Below are 26,321 nucleotides of genomic sequence, written 5' to 3'. Positions count from 1 at the left end.
GACTGAATGGTGTTGTAACATAAAGCACTGGCTGGAACTGTGTTAAAACAGTACGTGCATATTTCGCATTTGTACAATTAATTTGATGTGATATGAAAGTAGATAAAACCGTATTGCAATCGAGTATCGATTCACATTCAGATGGAATATTTGGCTGTGTTGACTGCCAGAAGCACCTCTTAACATAAGGGCCTTGGACGTTAAAAGAGTAGACTAGCCTTTAGCACATCTTGGGCTAATTTGGCATATGACACGGAGTAATGGATGTAATGTTAGCATAAACAGATTGGTACCCAGGCTAATGTTTCCTGTTAGTGGCTTCTTATTTCCTTCAACCACACTGAAATCGGTACGCCACTGTCTGTTTAACACAATTCGTGGAGGTGACAGATGAACATAATTATAACTTGAATGGCTAGTCTGAAATCAAGTCAGACCTTCTTAGATCTGAAATAATCGGATGAGTAAAAAAAAAGCTCCACCTAGACACCTGGTAGGTTCCACCATATTGCTTACACCCATCAGATATTGCGGTAAATGTGTAGCTAGTTATGGCTAGTGTTTGATTTCACACTGGGTTGTTCGGCCAGCTGGAAAATAATCAGCGTAGACGCAGTCGAAACCTGGGGGGCGCTTCAACTCTAGTTAGTCTATAGCCCACCCGAGATTCAGCGACCCAGCAAACTGAGCATACTCGCATAGCGCGGAGGGACAAACTCGGAATTAAACTTGATTACATATGTTACTTTAGCTAGCTATTCTGAAATTCAAACATGCTAGCGTAGACAGCTAGCTACAAATGATATCACATTTATAAAAGCAAGACCAAAGACAGACCGAGCGAGCTAACTTACTGGCCAAGTAACATAGCAAGCTAACTAACGTACGTTGATAGCTGGTCAGGAAGAATACAGGACGTTGCGGTTGAGTTGCTCGTGTACCATTTTAGCTAACCGGCTAGTCAAAGCGACTGCAGTTCATTTTCAGTTTAACTCGCGGATTCTTACCTCTGCCGTGGTGGGAAACTAGCCTACGCTAGCTAACAACCTAGAGTTGGCAAAGCAGCTTGCAGATAACGTTTTCATCATTACAACTGAGGGTCGATATTGTATTATAGTCAATGATATTTAACTAGCGAGCGTTTTTTTTATTCCTCTAAAGAGGACGTTTGGGCTGCTGCTATCGGCGTGGCCAAAGTTTGGTAGAATCCCCGGACTAGATTTTACCGTCTACTTGTGGGAACAAACCTCGCTTTGGGTGGAGCTTTAGCTAGCATATCCCTCTAACTTGACAGCTCATCCTTCCACTGCACAGCTCCGTGTGTAATTGGCAGACCACTTTTCTCCATTGAGTGGAATAGGCGTACCAATGTAGATAGCTTGTGAATGCAGGGTTACCTTTTCACGTGAATAGCTGTTATTTCAGATAGTTGTGAATCCAGAACTTTGCTTTGAACTCGAACGGTACTTATTCTATTGATAGGTAGCTAACTACTAACGTTATCTTCCCACTACCTGGACTAGGTATGGTATTTCATTGACGATTGAGTAACTTCAGCTAGCTGGATAGCTAGCTAGTTAGCTAGCTAGAACTTTAGCTAGCTAGCTAGCTAGTTTAATTACTCCTCGACACGTAACGTTAGCTAGCTAACGTTAGCCTCGAGCTAAGGCTACGTATGAGTAACTTTTTGATAAGTTGGCTAGCTAACTAAATTAGCTACACAAACAATATAGTCCCCAGTTCAGCAATAACAAACACGGAGGACAGATGTACATTGAGTTTTGAGATTCTGTTAAGAAGTTACCCCCCAAAAATCTGTTAAGATGTCAACCCGGACGCCATTATTAACAATTGAACATTCGTCAAACCAGGTAAGCCTACTGCAGTTGCGGTATATCAGACAATTTTTAGGTAGCTAATTTAGCTAGCCTGAACTAGTTAACTTAAACCACATAAACCCTCTTTCGTTTCTTAGCCCTCAGGCTTGCTATCTTCCTAACTTGGCTACCTTACTAATCACACATTGTTTGCGCTTAGGAGGTATTGCATGGTGTAGAATTGAAGTATTATTTTGTATAGATATTTAGCTAGCGAACTATGATTAAATAACGTTAGAGGGCTAAAAGCCTAACTAGTTAGGAAACATTATTGTAACCAGGTTTAGACACTTTATGAAGCATTTCAGTAGGAAATGCCAATACTTTTAAAAACTCACTTTTCCATGTCTTCTTCAAAGCGGGTCAACAGGAGCAGATGTAATCTCTAACCTTAATGTCTACACAGAATATATCAATCATGTTTATATATTTTGACAACTTTATAGGTCTTCCCCTTTTCCTGTATGCCCCCACATTGTTTGAGTGACTTTGTCTAACTCGTCAACAGATCATTCACTCCCAGTAAGTCAAGTTGTAGGCCCAACTAGATATTGCCACTTGAGCTGCATCCTCTGCCATCTTGTTTGTGTTAGGCAGTAGCTCGTGTCTGAACTGGAATGGGGGATTCCATCATACAAATACTTTAGTAGGAATAGCTAAAATCAGGTGTAAGTAGAGGACAGCATAATTTACATTTGTGCATTTGAGGAGCAACTCAGTCATGAACACACATCTGCTTGCAGTGAAGGCTGGCTCTCATTACTGACATGAATGTTTTAGTCAATAATGAGATTATGAAACAATTGTCTATTCAAATTGCTGATCCTTGTACATGGGTAGCAGAGATGTTGACGTATTCCATTGTGGTGAAAATACCCTAACTCGCACATGCTACTAATTCCAAAGTTTTGTTTGCCACTGAATTTGGCTGAAGCAAGGAGTGGTACCCTGCCCAGCTTGTTTTATTACAGACTGCTGTTGACCAGGGACTCTCAATGTTCTTCTTACCCCAGTTTCTCTGTTCGTTAAAACCAGCATTTCCAGTTGAGCTGGGTGTAGGATATGTGTGAAGGCCAAGGGGAGTGCTTCTTTTCTCCACTTTGGATGGATTAGCATTATTTGTATGCACACACATCTGTCAGAGTTTCCCTGTGTGTGTACTGCTACATTTTAGCAGAGGCTAATATCCAGAGCGACATACAGGTGCAATTCAGGTTAAGTGCCTTGCTCAAGGGCACATCGGAAGATTTTTGACCTAGTCAACTCAGGGATTCTAACCAGCAACCTTTAGGATACTGGCCCAATACTCTTAACCGCTAGGCTACCTGCCTCCCACTTTCTCATGCATCTGTTAGTAATTATGGATCTGGATATGGCATCATGTTTATGATTGGTCAATGAAAGATGAGAATATTTATCCATCTGGTTGTAGGTTTCTCCTGCATTTGTTAGTAATTATGGTTCTGGATATGGCATCATATTTATGATTGGTCAATGAAAGATGAAGAGAATATTTATCCATCTGGTTGTAGGCCTATTGAAAACAATTAGGTTTTTACTATCTGGTTTCAGTGACAGTGTCTTTGTTTTTGCTAGCCATTCCCTTGGTGATCTTGGTTTCTCTCTGTGGTCTTTCTGTCATGACCTAACCCCAGTCATATACTTGTGGGTATTAATAGCTCACATAGGCAGGAGTGGGATGATTTTAAAAGCTTGTGTCAACACTCTTCTTGTTCCAGCTTTGTTTAAAATGATTTGGTTTCTTGTCTGAAAGGATTCATCACTATCCAGTATTCCTTTTTATTTATTTATTCTTTTCTTTTTTTACTTCTATTTTTTTTAGGGCTATTCCTTTTATTTCTCAGCATTGTAGCTTGTGCTGTCTTCTCTGAGGAAAAAGTTGTCCTGATTTTTAGTTCTAAGTATTTTTACATTTAGGCCTACTAATTAATGTATTCTCTTACAACATAGGCTACCTGTCTATCTATACTGAACAAAAATATAAACACAACGATTTTAGAGTTAAAGTTTATATAAGGAAATCGGTCAATTGAAATAAATTCATTAGGCCCTAATCTATGGATTTCACATGGTCCCACCCACTGGGAAGCCAGGCACAGCCAATCAGAATGAGTCCGTCCACCCCCCCAGATGATCCCCACAAGTAAAGAAGCTGGATGTGGACGCCCTGGGCTGGCGTGGTTACATGTGCGATTGTGAGGCTGGTTGGACATACTGCCAAATTCTCTAAAATGACGGAGGTGGCTTATGGTAGAGAAATGAACAGTAAATTCTCTGCGAATAGTTTTTGTGGACATTCCTGCAGTCAACATGCCAATTGCACACTCCGTCAACTTGAGACATCGGTGGCATTGTGTTATGTGACAAAACTGCACATTTTAGAGTGGCCTTTTATTGTCCCCAGCACAATGTGCACCTGTGTAATGATCATGTTGTTTAATCAGCTTCTTGATATGCCACACCTGTCAGGTGGATGGATTATCTTGGCAAAGGAGAAATGCTCACTAACAGGGATGTAAACAATCTTGTGCACAACATTTGAGAGAAATAAGCTTCTTTTGCGTATAGAACATTTCTGTGATCTTTTATTTCAGCTCATGAAACATGGGACCAACACTTTACATGTTGTTTATATTTTTGTTCAGTATAGAATATATAAAACCAGAGCCCCAGTGGTGTGTTTTCCGTGCAGTGCAGTGTAGGTCTATGTGATTGTGCAGGCCTATGGTTGTGGTCCTTTTCATTTTAGCAGCTTGAGTTGTGCTCAATTATAATTAAAGACTAAACAAAACTGGGTTGCAATTGCCATTTCTCTCCCCCATAGTTCCACTATGCCATGTGTTTTGATTTCGGGATGTTCTACTCGTGTTATTGAGGTAAAGGACTGTCAGAAGTGTAGGGAGAGGGGACTGGAGGGAGAGCTCAGTTAGTGTCTATTTGTGGTTCTTGCTGCTGCTACCCTGACTGGAAATAGCCATGTGTGATATTAATACCCAGATAAATGACAAGCTGGCTCACTCGCCTCCTTTATTTACCAGTTCGTCTCTCTCTCCCCACCAGTCTGTTACTTTGTTTACTCGCTTTTCTTCTTTCCCTCTTAAGTTTCAATAAATTGAGCAGGCAAGGACCACTTTTCCTCTGACGGGTAGCCTAACAATTACTAATAGGCCTATTTTTTAAAATTGATTTTATTAAATATGTTTGCGTCTTTAGGCCTAGGCTATTTTTTTGTTGGAACAAATGTGCTTGTGTCCTTGTTTGACTACTGTGTATTGCTCAGTCTGAATTGAATGCTTTTCTCAGAGTATGTTAAGGAGAGAGAGATGTGAGGCGACAGCTAGGCTGGAGTGAGGGAGTGTTTTGTTTCTGTGTGTGTATAAGAAGGTTGGGGAGGGCAGAGTAGAGGACAGGTTTAAGCAGCGGGTCCCCATGGCAACACTCCCACAGCAAGACTACTTTTTCAGAGAAGGACCATTCCTTCTGATCTTAGCAACGCTAAAGCATTTCCCCAACCTCTCATAGCAGCATTGCACATTACTCCAACAAATCTTATGTTCTCGATTGTTTAAAGTTATCAAGTATAAAATAACATTAGTGCAATTGTGACAACAGGCACAAGTGTAAGTCAACAGATACTTTTAGAGGGTACAGTTGTGAATGGCTAAGGCAATACATTTCAAGAAATATGTGTTGATGGTTTAAGCTGGACTAGGGAGATGGGGATAAGAGGGAGAATGGTTGCTAAGGTAGATGGGTAAAGCTAGTTCATCATTGGCCTTTGATGTTATATATGGACCAGAGCATGCGCTTGTCTATTATCCTCTTTCAGGATAACGTTTTCAGGTTAAATTCTTGAAGGAGTTACTAGAATACTAGTTACTGAGCACATTGATCATATGTTTGTGTGTGAGTAACCTGATTTGACACCAGGTAAATGTTTGAAAAGGTAATTGGGCAGTGTTTTTAAAAGGGGTGTGGTACAGAGACTACTACAATACACTGATTTGCTCATTTGTTAAAATCAATTTCATCTCCTTAAAACTCATCACCAAGTTGTGCTTCCTGTTGTATTCTCTTTAGTATTGGGGAATCCTTGACCTTCCCCCTTCTATTTTTTTCTCTCTCCCTCTCATATCCTCCCTTCTTTCTCCTGATTGTATCTGTGGCACAGCTGTCTGAGCATGTCTGCTCTTGTCCATTGGGCTGCCTCCCTCCCAGGTCATGTCTCACCAGTGCTGCTGTTCCCTTAGCCAGACATACCTAGGCACGTCTCACTGGCACTAGGAACCTGACCCTGTCATTGTGTCAGCCATTTTGTTAACTTTTTTTCTTTTTTTTTTGGTGGGGGGGTGTAATTGCAATACTTCCTCAAATTACCCAAACAAACTTCCTGTTGAGCGTTGGGACCGGCGAGGTTGTGTCTGGCCCTCTGGAGAGCCTGGCTGTGCGTGCTGTGTCCTATTTTAGCCTGAGACCTCATGGCCCCCTGTGTCCCACTTCTTGGTCATCCATCCAAGCCATCAACACCCCCTTTATGCTTTGAAATCTGTGACGAGGGGGACATTTACAATCTGAACTCTGTCCACACCTTTTTCTTAGAGCATGGCTGAAGTCTGTCTCTTCATAGAGGAAGTGACAAGGTTCCTATAGCCTGAATGGTATCTGGATGGCCAGTTCTCATGCTACTGTTAGCAATGGATGGAGTCCACATGTCCCACATCAAGCATCATAACAGGTCAAGTACATTTGCATGTGTAGTTTTGTGCGTATCGCTGAATGATTCATGTATGAGTCTTTTTGACAGTGATAGCCGGCTGATAAGTGAGGTTTTGCCCTAATACTACCGGCTGTATAGAGACATGATTTTTGAATTTCAAATCTGTCATCTTCAAGTGTTTGAGTGTTGTTCTTGTGGTTCTTGCCTCTCTCCACCTGAGGCTGATCATGAGCTGAACAGAGAGATGTGGGGCTGTATATGTTATTGATGAGAACCTCTAGGTCCCTCAGGCTTTTCCTGGCTGCACTCTCCTCAGCCTTTCTCTGTCTTTCACTGTCAGCCCTGGAGCTGAGCTTCCATGACTTTGATGGTATGTCTGCATTGCTCTCGGTTTTGTCTGATATTATGTTGTATTTGTGAACATGTTTTATTTATCTAATCTTTGAATGTGCTGCTGTCTGTGTGCCAGCCTCTGCGAGTGCGTTTATTAGTTTGTGTGGTAGACTAATGTGCGTATCTGGTAGGGATAGAAGTGCCGGCTGCTGTACTGAAGGTCAAAGCTGTGTTTGTGAGGACTGCGACTGCATTGCTGACGCTCTGTTACTGCAGAGCATCTTCTGCAGATGAGCTGGGTGCAAGACACCTCTTTGACATACAGTGGACACTTTCCCTCACACTCCTGACACACAACAAATCCACTGTAGAGTGATGGCTAAACCATGTCTGCCAGCACAGAAATGAAAAGGAAAACAAAAACGAGGTCCGCATACTGAAAGTGTGGTAGTCTGGCTTACCCTGTTCTGCTCTGTATGGAGCTCTCTGTGATGAGGCACTTCCTCATGCATTTATGCCAGAGTGTGTTTTTTGTTGTGTAAGTGTGGGAGGGAGGGAGCGTTTAGATGACAGCTGCCTTCTGGCTCATTGGCTCCTGCTGGTTCTACAGGCAGACTTGCAACAAGCTTCTGATTTATCGCTCTATGAAAACTCTGGGGCGGGACTCAACACAGATACTACACAGGTGTTACGTAACTGAACACAAAGCAGGCACACCTTTTGAAATGCAGATATTGGTGCGTTTAAAAAAATAAAATAAAAATCTTATGTGGAATGCTGTTTTGTTTCTGAAAGGGAAGTGGCTTGTTGGGAAATGTGACGTACTGTATTTGTCTCATAGCCCGTGCTTTTTGTTTCTTCTTGTAATAAGTAGGAGAGCAGAACTTGACTTATATTACACAACGTTTTTTGTCAACTGTCAATTATTCACCCTATGCCAAATAGCCTTGACATTTCTGTCCAATTCATTGTAAATGACATTAACATTGCTCTTGATAAGAATCCATCGAATTTTCCAGTTCAGAATGCAGAGAAGTTGTTCCGCCTTGGGCCCAGACTTGAACACGGAAACTAAGGTCTATGCGGAACAATGCACACAAAACGGTGCCCGTGTCAACAATAGCTTTTCTGTCCACTTACGTATGCTCACAAGGTAACAATGTCCTCGAGAGAGCAAGCGCAAAAGGATACAATGCAGAGTTTGTGAATACAGAGAGAGCAGAGTGTGGCAGAGACATGTAAACAGATCCCCCCCCCTTCAGTCACTTTCTCATCCTTGCTTTCCGGGGCTCCCACACACTAACTTACCCCTCTTGCACTTTTCCCCATAAAAGTACTGTACCTTCATCTTTTTTTCTGATCTCGGCCACCCCCCCCCCCCCCCCCCTGTTCTGTCTGCTCACTTTCGTCTTCTTGAGTCGCTCTTCAGTCCCCCAACACTTTCTCTCTGTCCTGTTTGCTTGTCAGTGTGGATTTCAGTTGCTAGCAGAGACAAACAGGCCCTCTGTCAGTGACAGCCTCATTAGCTGAGAGGTGGGGTGACTATGTAGATTAGTAAAAAGCATGAGCTGAAATTTTTGTAGAGGTGCTGAACCATACTCCCTGTTACTAGCCGGCTACCACCCTCTACTCTACCCTGCACCTTAGAGACTGCTGCCCTATGTACATAGTCATTGAACACTGGTCACTTTAATAATGTTTACATATTGTTTTATCCATTTCGTATGCGTATACTGTATTCTAGTCAAGGATCATCCTATATAACTACTACTGTACACAGCTTTTCTATACATATATACTGTTCATACTGTCTTTCACACCCATTATATACATATATATTTCTATTCTGGACTCTGACATGGCTTGTTCTGATATTTCTTTCTTTACATTTTTTGTGTGTGTGTGTGTGTGTGTGTTAGGTATTACTGCACTGTTGGAGCTAGAAACATAAGCATTTCACTGCTACTGCGATAACATCTCAAATATGTTTACATGACCAATATGTTTACACGACCAATACATATTTTCTTTTAACTAATGAAGAGTAAACCATATAAAAAAAAAGTTGCACACTCTACAGTACCTTCAGAAAGTATTCATACCCCTTGACTTATTCTACATGTTGTTGATTGGACCGGGTCTGGATCCGACCAGGTCTATAAGGAACTGGTGTAGTTGTCCTCGGGTCTGTTCAGAACGGGTGTCAATATTTATTTATGCATAAATTTGAAGACCTCTACTCGAGGTCCAACATCCCTGTCACAACAGACAATGCCAGGAACATTATGAATGCAGTCACAGAAGCTGGTCTTGGACCACACACAGGGTGCTTTTTAGTTTTGTGTCTCTTGCCAAATGAACTACAGTAACGGTTGGCATTTAATTTTCCCGCTGTAACGTTACCGAACCGTGACCCCAAAACTGCGAAACGTACACCCTTAATTTCTGAACACTGCTACATTCTTGTGGATGCTAACATGATTACAGATAATCATGAATGAATTGTGAAAAAGGATAAGTTAGGAACAAAGGTCATTACCACCCAAAAAATGCTAACACCCAAAATGACACGCTACATTATTCACCATTCAGTTCCCATTGGGCAAAACATAATCTGAAACGCAACCAAAACAAACTGAAAATGCATTCAACAAGTTTGTAGTCACAAACTTGATGTAGTCATTGTGTGCTAGGATTATGGGACCAAATACTAAACTTTTGACTAATTGAATCATTGTGAATTTGTCTAGTCATTCCACCTCAAAAAGCACAAGAGGATTTTGACACCCACCATCTCAGTTTCTTTAGTTTAAACCAAATAAGATGATCATTCATGAAATATAATTAGATTAAACAAATGAATTGCACCCAAATTGGCCATTTAAACATTTTTGGGGGATTGGATTCATATAATTTTCAATAAATATAGTACCTAACATCCGATTTGGACCATTCTTCCTAACAACGAGTAAGATGAGCTATCCAATAAAATGATCAAACCCCCCCACCCCAACAACCAGTATACAGTATCAGTTCTCTGTCTGACGTATGGAGCTGTTGCTTGGAGAATTGCTTCTTCAGCCTTTAATGTATTCCCTGTGAATCTTAAACATTTTTGTTCAGCGAAATTAGCCATTGGAGTCACAAGCTATTGGTTTTCTGCCCAAAGTTGCAAAGAAAATGTTGTGATCCATTTAATAAACACAAGAGACTAGTAAAATTGATAAAAGGGTGTTGCGGAAGTAGCAAGAAGAGCGGCATCCAGTGGGCAAAACCTGGTACTTTCACACTAATTTACTTTCACACTAATTTACGGTAAATAATGCAAGCAACGTCAATGGTTAATTTCTCTGAACAGGGGAGGAAAAAACTTCACCAGATTCGCAGTGAATACATAACAATGGATCAAGAAGCAATACTCAAAGCAGCATCTCCATACTACCTATCAGAAATGGCTAACTGATGCTGGTTGATGGGGTGGGATTGCTGTGGGGGGGGTCCGTGGGTGACTTTTGACCCTTTTATTGGATTGCTCATGTCTTACTCACTGTTAGGAAGAAGTTTGGTCCAAATTGGATGTTTTGGTGCTATAACTGTTGAACATTATGTGAATTCTATAAATTAAAAAAGCCAATTTGGGTGAAATTTTAAACAAAATATTTCAGGAACGCTATCTTATGTTTCTAACTACAGAAACAATTCCAGAACAGTCTGAGATGGTGGGTATCATGGCTTGCTGAAATGACATGGAATGACCCCAAATACTGATGGAAAAAATGTCAAATGGGGGGACTAGATACATAGTGCTTTCATTTCTAAACGCTAAAATGGATATGTATGAAAACCCCCTTAAATAAAAGGTGACATTCTGAACTATCGCCTCATGAAACATTTGATCTCCAATTGAAAATGCTGGCGTATAGAGCCAAATGTACACATTTCAGCTTCACTGTCCAAATAAAGAGGAGTATATGCTCCTAACAATTTTAATGGGTTAGGTTGACCCATTTAAATAGTTTGGAGCATATAGTGTGCGACTTTATTTCATTTTTATACAGTGACTATGTAGATTGCGAGATCAACATTATTGGACAGTATCAAGTTATGCTCACAGTTGCGTCTTTCTATGAGGTCTCCTTGGATCCAAGGCTCTTTCTCCTTTGATGGGAGTCTAAAATGCATTGTCTGGATTTGTGTCAGAGGTGTTGTGTAGGCTAGTGTTAGGAAATCACCACTCCTAACAGAATTTTGTTCCCCTCTTTCAGTCTCACTCGGAGTCCAAGGCAGGTGGGCGTCCTAATATGCCGCGGTGCCGGAATTCTGTCGCCACGACGCCAGATGAGCAGCCACACATTGGCAACTACCGGCTGCTGAAAACCATTGGCAAGGGCAACTTTGCCAAGGTCAAACTGGCTCGTCATGTCCTCACAGGGAAAGAGGTGAGGATAAACTGAGATCAAACCAAGTCCAAACATTGGATTTAGTGGCTATGATGTTTTTGCTTTTTTTGTTAATGTGTTATTAGGGATGTGACTCTTTCCTTTCAAACACGGTTTGATACGCACCTAGATACATGGGCTCTGATATGATACTTTCAGGCACGGTTTGATATGCACCTAGATACATGGGCTCTGATATGGTACTTTCAGGCACGGTTTGATACGCATCTAGATACATGGGCTCTGATATGATACTTTCAGGCACGGTTTGATATGCACCTAGATACATGGGCTCTGATATGGTACTTTCAGGCACGGTTTGATACACATCTAGATACATGGGCTCTGATATGATACTTTCAGTTTGAAACGATTTGGTGCGATTCAGTTTGATTAGTGGAAGGAATCGATGTGATTCGATATGATTTGAAGCACTAACATTTGTTGTCTGAACACATTCATTTTCCATTCTAAATTAAAAATCTGATGGAGCTCAGGAGCTGGCCCTCTGAACTGGATCTGTCAGAGCTGACTTCCCTGAGCTGAGTGGCCCTCGTGTGTGTGTGTGTGTGTGTGTGTGTGTGTGTGTGTGTCTCAGGGGTCGCGTTAGTTTTCAAAATTTCAGACTGCGTTTTATACCATTTCACCTGCGTTTTATATTGAAAGTCAAGTGTTTTTTTTTTGCGTCAATAGAGTGGTCAGGAGTGTGCAAATATAGTTTTCCTTCATAGAAAATACATTAGTGCAACACATTTGGGAGAAAAAAGCTTAATTTCCATCAGATGACAACAGAAGTGCAACACTACAGGTACCATGCCATCAAACTATTCACACCCCTTTACTTTTTCCACATTTTGTTGTGTTACAAGGTGGGATTAAAATGTTGACAAATTACAATTAAATCCAGTCTACACAAAATACTCTGTCAAAGTGGAAGAAAAATTCTAACAGTTATAAAAAGAACTAAAAAACATGAATATATCTTGATTAAATAAGTATTCAACCCCCTGAGTCAATACATGTTAGAATCACCGTCGGCAGTGATTTACAGCGGTAAGTCTAAGAGCTTTGCACACCTGGAATGAACACTGTTGTTAATCAATGCTAGACAGCCATTTTCAAGTCATAGATTTTCAAGCCAATTTTAAGTCAACTGTAACTAGGCCACTCAGTAACATTCAATGTCGTCTTGGTAAGCAACTCCAGTGTATTGCCTATTTGGCCTTGCGTTTTAGGTTATTGTCCTGCTGAAAGGTGAATTTGTCTCCCAGTGTCTGTTGGAAAGCAGACTGAACCAGGTTTTCCTCTAGGATGTTGACTGTGCTTAACGCTATTCTTTTTCTTTTTATCCTACAAAACTCCCTTGTCTTTGCCGATGCCAAGCATACCCAAAACATGATGCAGCCACCACCATGCTTGAAAATATGAGGAGTGATACTCGGTGATGTGTTGTTGGATTTACCCCAAACATAACACTTTGCATTGAGGACATAAAGTTAATTTCTTTGCCACATTTTACTTTAGTGCCTTATTGGAAACAGGATGCGTTTTAAAAAATAAAAAAAAATCTGTACAGGCTTCCTTTTCACTCTGTCAATTAGGTTAGTATTGTGGAGTATCTACAATGTTTATCCATCCTTCGTTTTTTCCTGTCAAAGCCTTTTTAAACTGTAACTGTTTTTTAAAGTCACCATTTACCTCGTGGTGAAATCCCTGAGCGGTTTCCTTCCTCTCTGGCAACTGTTAGGAAAGACGCCTGTATCTTTGTAGTGACTGTATTGATACACCATCCAAAGTGTAATTAATAACTTCACCATGCTCAAAGGGATATTCAATTTCTGCTTTTTATTTTATTACCAATAGGTGCCCTGCTTTGCCCTGGCATACAAAAACTTCCCTGGTCTTTGTGGTTGAATCTGTTTGAAATTCACTGCTTGACTGAGGGACATTACAGTTAACTGTATGTGTGGGGTACAGAGATGAGGTAGTCATTAAAACATCATGTTAAATCCCATTATTGCACACAGTCTTTGCGACTTATGTAACTTGTTAAGCACATTTTTACTCCTGAACTTATTTAGGCTTGACATAACAACAGGGTTGAATACTTATTGACTCAAAACATTTCATTTTTAATTAATTAGTAAAACATTCTAATAACATAATTCCACTTTAACATTATGGTATTGTGTGTAGGCCAGTGACACAAAAATCTCAATTTAATCCATTTTTTAAAATTCAGGCTATATTACAAAAAACTTTCAAGGGGTGTGAATACTTTCTGAAGGCACTGTATTTTGCTAGCAGCCACACAAGTAAATTAGCTTTAATTTCAGTTAAAAAGCTAGGTATTTTATGCAAAAACGTATTTATGATGTGTATCATAGGAAATGAGGCTGGCTACATTATTTCTTAAGTTTTGCTTAAAGTTAATCTTGCATTTTACCAGACAAAGGTAGGCTACACATCGGTCAGAGCGCTGTCTGCTGATAGAATGCCCATTCGGGAATTCTCATCTGAGTGGACAAGTGCAACTGAAGCACAATATTAGTATGTCAAACAGAAATTACAATAAGAAACCTTTCTGCATTTTGTAAACGCAGATCTAAAATGCATTTCTTATGAGTTTAATATTTTTTTCTTTGTGGAAAAATGCAGAACTCGGCGTTAACGCGACCCCTGGTGGGTGTGTAGACTCCTGAGCTGAGCCATAGGGCAGACTGAGCATCTAACACTATCCAATTGGGGGGAGGGGGAATTTGTTTTATGTCCCCCTACTTTATTCTGATATCCCCGTCACCCACTAATTAACTTGTCATTTTACAGGGCTCCAGACTGCGACCATTTAGTCGCATTTTGAAACCCTTTGACTTGGCTGTGCGAGTTATATTTTTAATTGGTTGCATCAGAAAAGTGTTCTGATAACATTTCAAAACCCAACCACGGGGAAAACACAGCAATCCTGTGTAATATTGTTGTTGCCATTGAAGAGAGGAGGTTCTCTGCTTTCTGTAGGTAGGATTTTTATTTCTCAACTGAATATTCAGCAATATGGCTTTGAGATACAAAGTGCGTGAAATGCGCATCGGCGATTTGTGATTGCATAGGCGTCATTGGATAGTAGGCTACAACTGTGAAGTTTTAGGACATTACATTTACTGTTAGATTAATACATGGCTACTAGCAGTGTGTATTATATATTTAGAGTTGACTATCTAGCTAATATCTTTTGAGTTTCCAGTTACTCAGGTGTAAATTAGCCCCAAATAAATTGGCCTATGATATTAGTGCACATAAAGACGTGGGCAAATTCATCTCTATTGAGCAAGAGAATTCTGGAGCCATATTTTTAACAGTAAAATATAACAATTGCCTAATAGTCAACCCAACTTATTTCTTGAATACCATCTCAGTAGTCTATTACACTTCTTAATAAAGCACTGTGAATGACTTTAAAATGATTACTCATTTTGTTCTATTGCGTGAACCCACATTTTTGTATATGAGATCAAATCATGGGCTGGTGCTCACACAAATGATTTCAGTCCTTGTAATGAAATTACAACTTTACCATTTTCATGTAAAAATGACCAGATGCACTGACTGTTTAAAGCAAAACTACAAAAACTATTATTGTGAAACGGGCAATCTCAAAGCCCCGATCAGCAGTTAGATGTGCAATCAGCAAAATGCGAGTTGTCCACTCCGGTAGCCTACACAACTATGCCGGTAAAACACCATTTTCTACAGCACATTTGGTAACAATGACCCAGCAAATTACATTGGTTGTCACCCAACTACACTGAGCAAAAATATAAATGCAACATGTAAAGCGTTGATCCCATGTTTCATGAGCTGAAATAAAAGATACCAGAAATGTTTACATCCCTATTGATGTGCTTGGAGTGGGACATCACATGGAGAAACAATACCGAGAGCAATAGAGTTGTTTGGGGGGAAAGAGTCCTCATCCAGCTCTTTCCACTGGTGGCTGGTATAGTTCAAGTCTGGAGCTACTCATGTCTAACTTTTCCCCCCCCTCCTATAAAAGGTGGCTGTGAAAATCATAGACAAAACACAGCTCAACTCTTCCAGTCTCCAAAAGGTGAGGACAATGAGATGCTGGGTTAATGCCATATGTTTTTTTTGTGTGTGTGTTCGGATAGGTACTGTTTATTTCTGAAATAGAAAGAATACTGCTAAAATCAAGAAGAGATTGTGACAGAGCATTGCTTATTCACATCCATCCTCTTGAAGCATCTTCCAGTCCCTAACCCCAATCTTCTCCTGAAGAGGGTAGTTCCCTCTGTAGGGTTTAGGGCAGGATATGGGGGTAATTACAGGAAATTAGACCCAAGTACTTCCTGTCGTGATGGTTTGGGTGGGGTGCCAGTACTCTCTTCAGAAATGTATGCATGGAGACGTGCACACAGTGATTTTCACATACAGTCTTGGAGTATAGAGTTAAAATCATATCGGATAAACTCTGACTTTGTCGCATATAAACTGATTGATCTTCTGTTAATGTCTCTGTTCTCCTGCCCATAGCTGTTTCGTGAAGTGAGGATCATGAAGCTGCTCAATCACCCAAATATCGGTGAGCTTTGTGCTGCCCACCTTTAAGATTATCATCCCCAACCAAATAACAAAAACATGTTTCGCCTGCCTGCCTGCTTATTGGTGGAGGCTTCCTATGTAGAGGTCATAGTTCACATTTTGAAAAGTGACCGGTAAGTTGTGATGGAAGGTGTTGTCTTGATTGACTTGAACAAAATGTCTCTTCTCTGTAGTTAAGTTATTTGAAGTTATTGAGACAGAGAAGACGCTGTACTTGATCATGGAGTATGCCAGTGGAGGTGAGTAAAGACCCACTCAGTTCAACCTGACGTTCTGTTTTCAGCATTTAATAACATCAGTTCTGTCTCGCTTTATTCACATACTCTTTTTACTCACTCAACCTTTTATCCTCTTTTGTGTTTCCACTGCTTTCTTCAAAATTCCCCTACTTTTTGTCTCCCCCCTCAACCCCTCTCCTCAGGTGAGGTGTTTGATTACCTTGTTGCTCACGGGAGAATGAAAGAGAAAGAGGCCAGAGCCAAATTTAGACAGGTGAGACACTGTTTGTCTGCTGGTTTCATTTCCTGTTATTGACAATACTGTTTAAAAGGGAATGGTCATCCTAGCTGTTGCTCCTTGTCTTGCTACAGATAGTGTCAGCGGTACAGTACTGCCACCAGAAGTGCATCGTACACAGAGACCTGAAGGTGAGGATAGACAAGAAATGGGGAAGTGTTTTGATGTGTAATGTAGAGAAAGAGATCCATTTGTGACAAATCAAGATTATTACATTATGAAATGCATATAAACATTCCTTACCTCCAGGATACTTCAACTGGTGACTACCCCAGAGAATAAACAAGAAGGAGCACTCTGTTGCTGCGTATATCTGATTTTACGTAAGCCTATTGTTTTTCCCGTCAATAAATCCATCAGATTTACCCAGCAACAGTGCTCCCTTTTTTTTCTTTATTCTCCCGGATAGTCACCAGTAGAAGTATCCTGGGGTAAGGAATGTTTTCGGGCTCCACCCTTTTTTTTCTTCATTTAAGCTGGGCTGAAGTGCCTTTTGAGTATACTTTTTTTCCCCCATGTTCATGTTGGTGTTCTTTAAATATTTTTGTTGAAAGAACTGGTATCAATAGAAAATGATTTCTCTCCAGGCAGAGAACCTACTCCTAGATGCTGACATGAACATCAAGATCGCAGACTTTGGTTTCAGCAATGAGTTCACCATGGGGAACAAGCTGGACACGTTCTGTGGCTCTCCTCCCTACGCCGCCCCGGAGCTGTTCCAGGGGAAGAAATATGACGGCCCCGAGGTGGACGTCTGGAGCCTGGGGGTCATCCTCTACACACTGGTCAGCGGATCTCTGCCTTTCGACGGACAGAACCTAAAGGTGGGCAGGGAACAGTGGAGGTGGAAGGGAAGCATGGTAAACGCGTGATGTTCTTGAATACCTACCCACACCTCACTTTAATCCTTATCTGTTGCGCTCGTCTTCCCTTTAGGAGCTGCGCGAACGGGTTCTGCGGGGGAAGTATAGGATTCCCTTCTACATGTCCACAGACTGCGAGAACCTGCTCAAGAAGTTCCTCATTCTCAACCCAACCAAGAGGGGCAGCCTGGAGGTTAATAGTACCTCACCTAGCTACTGCCTCCGCTGGATACAAACCAGAATTGTGTAGAGACAACTGTCACTGTTAGTACTGTGTTTTTCTATCCACCTTCCTTTCCCCATTAACCCCAAGACTGTCCTCTCTCTCTGCTTGTGTCCAGCAGCAGATCATGAAAGACCGCTGGATGAACGTAGGCCATGAGGAGGAGGAGCTGAAGCCCTTCATCGAGCCCCAGCCAGACTACAAGGACCCCAAGAGGACAGGTCAGCACCCCGACCGAGCGGGGGGGTGGAAGAGAGGTGGGGCAGGCGTCTGGTGGATGAGCTGGTGGCAGCAGAGGGGTTACTGGGGAAGGGGTTAGAGGTCACATTAATTGGGGGAGGGCCCTTCTATCTGAAGGTAGTCTTATTTTACGTGCCCTGTTAGTCTTAGTATGCCTACCTCTGTGTTGCGTAACATGCCCTTTGCTGTGTTGACATGTGCCTACATGTTTAGTAAAACTAAATGCTAGACCTTTTTGTTAGACTCAAATGATATGCCTTTATGTTCTAACTATTTTGTCTGTAGAATCATGTGCCTGTGTTAGTGATATGTGTCTCTGCAGTATGCTACATGTGTGCGTAGTACTTCTGTCCTTGATGTGGTTGTACGGTTGACCTTTTCTCTCCATTCTGTCCAGATATCATGTTGCAGATGGGCTACTCTGCGGAGGAGATCCAGGACTCGCTCGTCAACCAAAAATACAATGAAGTCATGGCCACATATCTATTACTGGATTACAGGAACTCTGAGGTACAAAGTGTATACACTCACATCTGTAGGAGCAAAGTGTGTCCAACTCCTGCCATGGTAATATTTATGACCATCCCTCCTCTTCCCCCTCAGATGGACGAATGCATCAGCCTATCAATGAAACCCCGCCCAGGAAGTGACCTCACAAACAGCAATGCCCAATCCCCTTCTCACAAGGTACAGCGCAGTACCTCATCAAATCAGAAGCCCCGGAGAGCAACAGATGCAGGTAGGAAGCTGTTTGGATTGTTGAGGATACTGTAAATGTACTGCTATTTAGGACAAATGCTCTTATTTTGGTCTGTCTCAACTATCTTTTTGTATTGATCTCCGTCTTTGCGTCTCTGTCCCACTCTTTCCGTTCTTCTGTTGTCTCTCTTGTTCTTTTTCCCAGGTTCTTCAGCTTCTAAGCGTTCCCAGGGCGACAACAAGCACACAGCAGAGGATTATGGGAGGAAAGGTTCTGGCACTGGCAGCTCCACTAAAGTCCCTCCCAGTCCCTTAGCTACAGCAGATCGTAAGAGGAGCACCCCGACCCCCTCCACCGTGAGTAGACTTATTGTTCTGCATGCCTGCCACTCCAGGGTTGATGGCATGTACACTACTGTACTCTACATCATTTCCTCTATCGGTCCTACAGAACAGCATCCTGTCCACTGGTACGAGTCGCAGTCGAAACTCGCCAGTCCCTGAGAGAGCCACACTTGGGGTCCAGAACGGAATGGACAGGTAGACACAAGCACCCGTGCGCGCACTCTCACACATCCCCAATCACACACACTCTTACATGGCAGCGGAGCTCTGTTTTTGGGGCTAGTCACATGTCTAGGTGGCAGTGTTTACAAGCAGTGGCCAGCCGCCAGTGGATTTAACACAGAGCAGTTGGCAGGTGGATTCCCAGTGTACACACAGTCACACAGGAGCAGTTTTGAAATCTTTGATAATGGATTAGTGACACCTGCTAAGATGTATGAAAGACTCAAAATATACTCAAGGCCAGCTTACTCACAAAGTAAAACACTGCATCTGCAATAAACTGAAACCATAATCATTTCTTGACCCTGATAGTCAGATTGCACTCCTTACCCGGGATTTATGATGCTGGCTGCTTTTATATGCAGGTTACTTCCAGGCACAAAAAGGGAAGAATGCAGAGGGAACGTGTTTAAAGAACATGTTCTGTGTGGGAGAGGGGGAGCAGCGTTGCCAACAGCATGTGACTAAGACACGTTTGCTTGAAAGAGATGATGAGAGGGCAAACTGACACGGTGTGGTCAGCACCATCGCTACTAAACTATTGGTTGAACACACTAGCACACGTTCTCCTCGCTGACAAAACGGCCCTTTCACACAATGTTATGTCAAATATGCCTTTTTAATTTAATAGGGTTTTGTAACGTTCACATTGTCCCCATTTTTTTTTTAATGCATTTTATTCCTTTATGCATTTTTTTAAGCCACTTTTTCTTTCCAAAAACTTGTGTTCTGTTCTGACAGTTTTTCTCTCCATCTCTTCTTTGGGGTGCAATGCTTCCCAGAAATAATGCAGTCTTCCATTAAGCTCCCCTAATGGAAGCTGTTCTGTATAGTCATCTAATACAAATCTGCCTTATCTGAGATCCTGTATTGTCTGTGTTGTTTCCCCCCCCGCTTCCTCCCCACTTCTAACTTTGATTACCCCATGGCCCTCTTCCACCCCTCACGGGGGGGCGGTCGGCACTGGGTTTATTAATTTCTCTCCCCCAGCCTAACCACCCCAGGGTCCCGCGCCTCCACAGCCTCGGCAGCCGCAGTTCTCTCTTCCTCCTCCCGCCCCCGACACCACAAGTCCCTGTCCACCTCTGCCCATCCCACCCCCCCAGACATCCACGCACACCGGCCCAGGCAAGTGGCACCAGAGAGGGGAACACAAGGACAGCCACTCGTCAGAAGGGAGAATAGAGTGGATATGAAAGGGTTTGGGTTAGAGGGTCCCTGGTGGCAGTTCTCAGCATTGGGTATTCATAATAGGTAGAGAAAGATCACAGATGTAGGGGTTAAAAGGGTAGCAATATTGCTGGAAGGGCAACATTGAAAGCACTCTACTTTTTTTTCTGTCTGCCACTTTCCCCACCCCCTGAAACTCACCGTACAAGCACCCTATCTCTTTGGGAAATACCTTTCTCCCCAACACTTCTGTCCTTATCCGACCAGTCCTAGCACAAATATTGCACATAAAAGCCAGAACCTACCAACCCATGGTTCATGTGTACCTGCAAACCCTCAGTTAAACATCAAACACCATCACACTTTGAACGTGGCCCGGCCGGTGCCATCATGTTTTTGCCTGAGCCTGAACTCTCTCAGCTCCTGGCTGGTGTGCATGTCATGTAATCTCTTTTTAATACCTCCTGTAACTTCCTGTCCATACAAAATCTGACATATCATGGGCCATGCACATTGTAACAAAAATGTTAAAAAATAAAAAATGAATCCAAGTGAATGAGCTTTAATGGTAGGATGTCATTCACTTATCAATTGGTTAACATGTAACACTTTATCACTACGTGGTTTCGCTATAACCTCAATGACAATGTGTGGTCCATGACATAATCAACAGTATCACGGCTCCACGCTCCTTCCCCAACCTTTCCTTCTTTGTAGTGATGCTGCATTCGTTGTTACCCTGTTAGCTGATTCTACTGTGTCACGCTGATTATGTGATAATACAGAGTGCCTCTGATTTTAACACTCAACAAAGCTTCACTGGCCTCAAATTCTAAGTCTGTAGTTTATACCTGCTGCTACCCGTGGCGGGTCACGAGGCTGTAGTCGTTTTCTGGGCAATATGTCATTTTACTAGGCTTCATCTTTCATGATTAAAATCAATCATGGGGGATTTTGCAGAGTGGATGGCATGTTGTAGCCTAATAGAAGCAGCTACATTGTTTTTACCAAAGGCTTAAACACTCTTAGAACTGTGGCATTTGTATATAAATTATATGCTTTTACTGAACTTTTTGTTTCACTATCTGAAGCTCAGTTATGTTTTTATCATACATTCTTTGTGGGAAATAGCTTCAGCAATGTGGGAAAATGTTGATGTGCATGGTGATAATGAAATCTATAAATGTCTCCTCTGCCTACTCATTCTACTTACAAAACTCTAAAAACAGCACTGCCCCTCTGAGAGTACCAGTGGCGTCTCCCTCTGCCCACAACGTCAGCAGTTCCACGGCGACTGAGCGATCCAACTTCCCCAGAAATGTGGCCACCAGAAGCACTTTCAGTGCCGGGCAGCAGAGGGCGACGCGGGACCAGCATGCCTCCACCTACAATGGTCCCCCAGCATCCCCCTCCCTTTCCTATGGGAACAGCCAGGCCCGAAGAGCTGGGGGCACTGGTATCTTCAGCAAGTTCACCTCTAAATTTGTGCGCAGGTGAGAGAATGGGAGAATGGGGACCTGTGATGTGATTTTTCTGTTTTGCTGATCACATCCTGGTGTTGAACATATTGCCTTAAGTGAAGGAGTGTGAGAATTACAGTGAGGTATTCATGTTTGTGCATTGTGATTTTTGGACTGTTCGTTCTTCTCTTCACTGTGTCCCTGTGATTATTTTTTGGGGGTCTGGACATAATGTTCTTGTGTTCACAATGTGCTTGACTACAAGTACTCCCCTCTATTTTTTTAGTTTGAGTTGGTTTGGAGCTGTGCATATTTCTGTTGCTATGGTCAGTTGCCACACATGTAGCTGGAGCAGCTAGGGAAGTTACTCTGTGTAGAAATACCTTCAAATACAAATCAGAGGGTCTTGCTATAGTTTAATTGTTTTATTGATACATTCTTAGTGTTGTACAATTTTAAGGCGTTATACACAGTGTACAAAACATTAAGAACACCTTTCTAATATTGCGTCCCCCCCATTTTGTCCTCAGAACAGCCTCAATTCGTCAGGGAATGGACTCTACAAGGTGTCGAAAGCATTCCACAGGGATGCTGGCCCATGTTGACTCCAATGCTTCTCACAGTTGTCATGTTGGCTAAAAGTTCTTTGGTTGGTGGACCATTCTTGATACACGGGAAACTGTTGATTTATGAAAAACCCAGCAGCGTTGCAGTTCTTGACAAAAACCGGTGAAACCAGGCACCTACTACCATACCCCATTCAACGGCGCTTAAATCTTTTGTCTTGTCTATTCACCCTCTGAATGGTACACATATACAATCCATGTCTCAAGGCTTAAAAATCTTTCTTTAACCTGTCTCCTTCCCTTCATCTACTCTGATTTGTAGTGGATTTAACAAGCGACATCAATAAGGGATCATAGCTTTTACCTGGATTCATACTGTCATGGAAAGAGCAGGTGTTCTTAATGTTTTGTACACAGTGTAAATATATCATAATTGGCATGCATGTCTCCCATCCAGTGCTAACGTTAGTCCTAATCCGAGTCCGTTGTTCATGTAACTGCTCTGCCCTTAACATCCTGAAGACTATGGTAATGTCAACCTACATTAACAGCCATTTAGTGACAAACTGTTTGGCTTAAGCAGCTCACCTGAGGGACACCGGGGGAAGTATTCATCTCTTTCAGTTGACTGACATGTATAACAGATTTGCTGTGGTTTGTTTATGCGCACGTTTGTGTACATACAGTTTTCTTTTTCTTCCCCCCTCCCCTTTTTTGTAGAAATCTCTCATTCAGATTCCCCAGAAGGTAGGCAAAAATAACCACACCCTTGCGTTTTTCCTCAACTTTTACCTTGTGTCGTATCTCTCCACTGTGAGGCTATTTTATGTCATGACCCTTTTTTTTCTTCTTTTTTTTAAGAGGATTTTTGTAACGATATGCCTTTTTATACTAACTCACCCTGCTCTCCATCGCCTGGGTCACCGTCATCTGCTGCTCTCATCATCCCTCAGTGAATGATACTCATCCCTTTCTTCTTTCTCTCATCCCTGTTTCTTTTTGTCTCGTTAGTGTTGAGTGTTGCCCTATGGGTCCTTGGCCAATTGAATAGAAAACCCTCTGTGCAGCCCAGTCTGTGATCAATCCATGTCAATTTATGCTACCCAGTGTGCATAAAGCTAAGAAGCTTAGAATACAGAGAGACGGTGATCGTTGAAAAGAACATGCAGTCTTCTGAACTCTTGAATGCTATTGTCAGCTGCCTGTATTGTGGGAAGGCTTTCAACATTACATGCTCAGACAGGAGTAGGGATTATTTCTGTTGATTTTGAAAATGTCACTGTTATTTTGGGAGGGATATCTCCTGCATTTCTTTTGTCTGATACCAGGCCACTGTCCTGGCTTGCAGTTTGCACTAAACAACCTCATATTTCAGCAACGTCCTGCTGTTTCTTTTTCTTAACTTGGCTTATTTTTGTTTCTATTTCGAATTAGTTCCCTGAAGTGTCATTAGAGCCGTCTATTTCTTGGCACTAATATAATATTCTCAGTGATGAAGATTGAATATTTTGACGTTTACAAAAACTTGCGTCAAGGAGTGCATGTATTTGACGTCGTATAATTGTGGTGGGCACAGACTTAAGGTTTTGGGCACCTTGGGAAACTGAGAATAGGTCCGCAGAATGCCTGCATATGCATCTGACCGATGCTGTTTATTTTATTCTGATGGATGCCTTGCTGTGGGAGTTTGAGGAGAGGGGTTATTGGATGGTGGTGATGGGCCTTATTAACATAACAGACAAAGATGTGATCTCTGACTGTTCATTCCAGTTGTATGCTAAACAAAAATACAGCAGTATCCATGGATTGTGTGATTCCACTTCGGGGGGGGGGGGGGGGGGGTAAATCAATTTTGGGGATTTGAAATAGAATTAGTAGAGATACCTAGTTATTTCCTCATAGCCCTCTAAAATGTAGTGGAGGTCACATGAATGAAATCTATGGATACATACAGTATAATTTCTAAGACAAATACTATAGAATCTGGAATTTGAAGGTGCAGGGGTTGCAATGGGAGTTGATGGTGTTTGCTCTAACCTGGTAATAAAGTCTAATTGGAATTTGGGGAGACTAAACTTTTGCCGATTTTCTTTGAGGAGCCCGTATGAGGGAGAGGGTCGAGATGAGGCCAACAGGTGAGGATTACGATAGTGACAATTTGATCAATCTGTTGATTCAATGAAAGAAATGTCAATCAAATAATGATCATATTAATTGATTTAGGTGGTGTAAAGAATAGCATGCTGATTATATATGATCAGTATAGCTCCTTCGGTTTTGACAATGTAAGCATTGATCTTTTAATAACAGAAAGAGACGCATGTATGCTGCTCATTGAAGAGTCCATGTAAATGCACAACTTAAATGTTTCATGCTCATGCTGTCATTGGTTCCCCCTGTGATTGAATGCATTGTTAACCAGCCTGTAACCTTGCTGTTTTGTCTTTCATTTAATATTCTGTCCTTGCCTTTTATTATATTTACTCTCCTTTCCTACTTTCTTTCTGTACTCAGACCCATGTTGACCACTGCTGAGAAGCTGGAGAAGGGCACCCTGGGCTCTGCAGGAGACGAGAACAAGGACTCCCTGTCCTCCACCTCTACGGTGCCCAGCACCACGACCCCGGGCCTGACCTCCAAGGACAACAAGCCCCGCTCGCTGCGCTTCACCTGGAGCATGAAAACCACCTCCTCCATGGAGCCCAACGAGATGATGAAGGAGATCCGGAAGGTTCTGGACTCCAACAGCTGCGAGTATGAGCTGCGGGAGCGCTACATGCTGCTGTGTGTGTCTGGGAATGCCGCCCGTGACGACTTTGTCGAGTGGGAGATGGAGGTGTGCAAGCTGCCCCGCCTCTCCCTTAACGGGGTTCGCTTTAAGCGCATTTCTGGCACATCCATCGCCTTCAAGAACATCGCCTCCAAGGTTGCCAATGAGCTCAAACTCTGAGCTTGTGGAAGAGGGGTAGTGATGATAACAATGAGTCGGACGGTGGATGGAGACAGACTGGAGCACAAAGGCAAAGAGGCTGAACTTTGAGACTGAACTGAGAGCTTTTGAGATGAAGGCAAAGGAGCATGGAGAGACTTTTTGGGTGGGTGGGGGGGGGCAAAGTGGCTAGGGGAGGTTGTGTGTGTGTATAGACCGTTTTTGAGGGGATTGTTAATTTTCTTGGAAGGGGATGTTTTTTTCAGTTTGGGGTTTCTGGCCCCTCTCGCCTCTGACTTTTCTGTTGTCTTCTGAGACAGTTTTGTTTCTCTTAAACCTCACAATCATCTTTTTCCAAAATACATTTATTGGTGGAAAATATGAAAGGAAATTAGTTAAAAAAATTAATGAACTGATTTGTAGGTTTCTTATTTTTATTTTGAGCCCAAAATGGCCCTGGACTCAGCCAGCTGTAACCCTCAGGCCTATCTCCCTTGCTTATCCTGCACCAAGCCCAATCTATGGTCGAAGCACCATGTTACTGTACTTGAGCATCTTGCCCCCATTTTCAGCTGTCTGTTTTGAACAGATGACGAGAGCTGCAGTTTGACACTGAATGTACAACATGATTAGACAGATGTATCTGCATATTCACTACAGCTGTAAATTGGTTTTCACATGTTCTAATTTTGATCAGCTAATGACAGTTGCACAAGGTGTTTCCGTGTGGTTCAGAAAGCTTCTGCCATTTTTTTACATAATAGTACAGTGTCTTACTTGAGGCTACCATGGAAGTGCAGACTTTAACTCTTTGCACTCTGATTGCGAGCCTTCACCTGCCTGCTCCCCAAGCCCCTTCAAATATATATATATTTTTTTCTTCTTTTTTTTTTTTACAGTAGGGGTAATTTATCTGATTAAATAATTAAGGGCCAATTGATAATTATTGGTGGATTGTAATGTAATTAAGAGTTGCTGGTTGGTTTCAATGTGCTGCACTGGAATGTCGGAGTTCCCTTGCCTTTCTCTGGAGAAAATAATTATTAATATTGTTATTATAAGAATAAACAAAGTTGGATGATTT

General features: G+C 42.1%; 1 protein-coding gene across 11 annotated transcripts; it reads left to right on the top strand.

Moving 5' to 3' along the window:
• The first annotated feature begins 344 nt into the window (after positions 1–344).
• Positions 345–26,321, top strand: mark2a (MAP/microtubule affinity-regulating kinase 2a). Of its 11 annotated transcripts, none has more exons than XM_029701130.1 (19): positions 345–493; positions 11,214–11,387; positions 15,439–15,492; positions 15,936–15,984; positions 16,178–16,243; positions 16,426–16,496; positions 16,595–16,651; positions 17,108–17,344; positions 17,457–17,576; positions 17,725–17,863; positions 18,244–18,356; positions 18,450–18,585; positions 18,751–18,902; positions 18,997–19,085; positions 20,103–20,240; positions 21,512–21,775; positions 23,029–23,055; positions 24,405–24,443; positions 24,823–26,321. In XM_029701130.1, the coding sequence occupies exons 1-19, from the start codon at positions 461–463 to the stop codon at positions 25,256–25,258; spliced, it is 2,394 nt and encodes a 797-aa protein (XP_029556990.1). In that variant the 5' UTR covers positions 345–460; the 3' UTR covers positions 25,259–26,321. The 11 variants fall into 11 exon arrangements, with proteins under 11 accessions (XP_029556990.1, XP_029556992.1, XP_029556994.1 ...); XM_029701132.1 differs by lacking the exon at positions 345–493 and adding an exon at positions 559–1,871 and having other exon boundaries at positions 17,725–17,827; XM_029701134.1 differs by lacking the exon at positions 345–493 and adding an exon at positions 560–1,871 and having other exon boundaries at positions 17,728–17,827.

The sequence above is a fragment of the Salmo trutta genome, chromosome 19 (assembly GCF_901001165.1).
Source record: "Salmo trutta chromosome 19, fSalTru1.1, whole genome shotgun sequence".
Taxonomy (NCBI): Eukaryota; Metazoa; Chordata; class Actinopteri; order Salmoniformes; family Salmonidae; genus Salmo; species Salmo trutta.
Note: the sequence above shows the minus strand (reverse complement) of the source record. Positions and strands in the feature narration are given on the sequence as shown.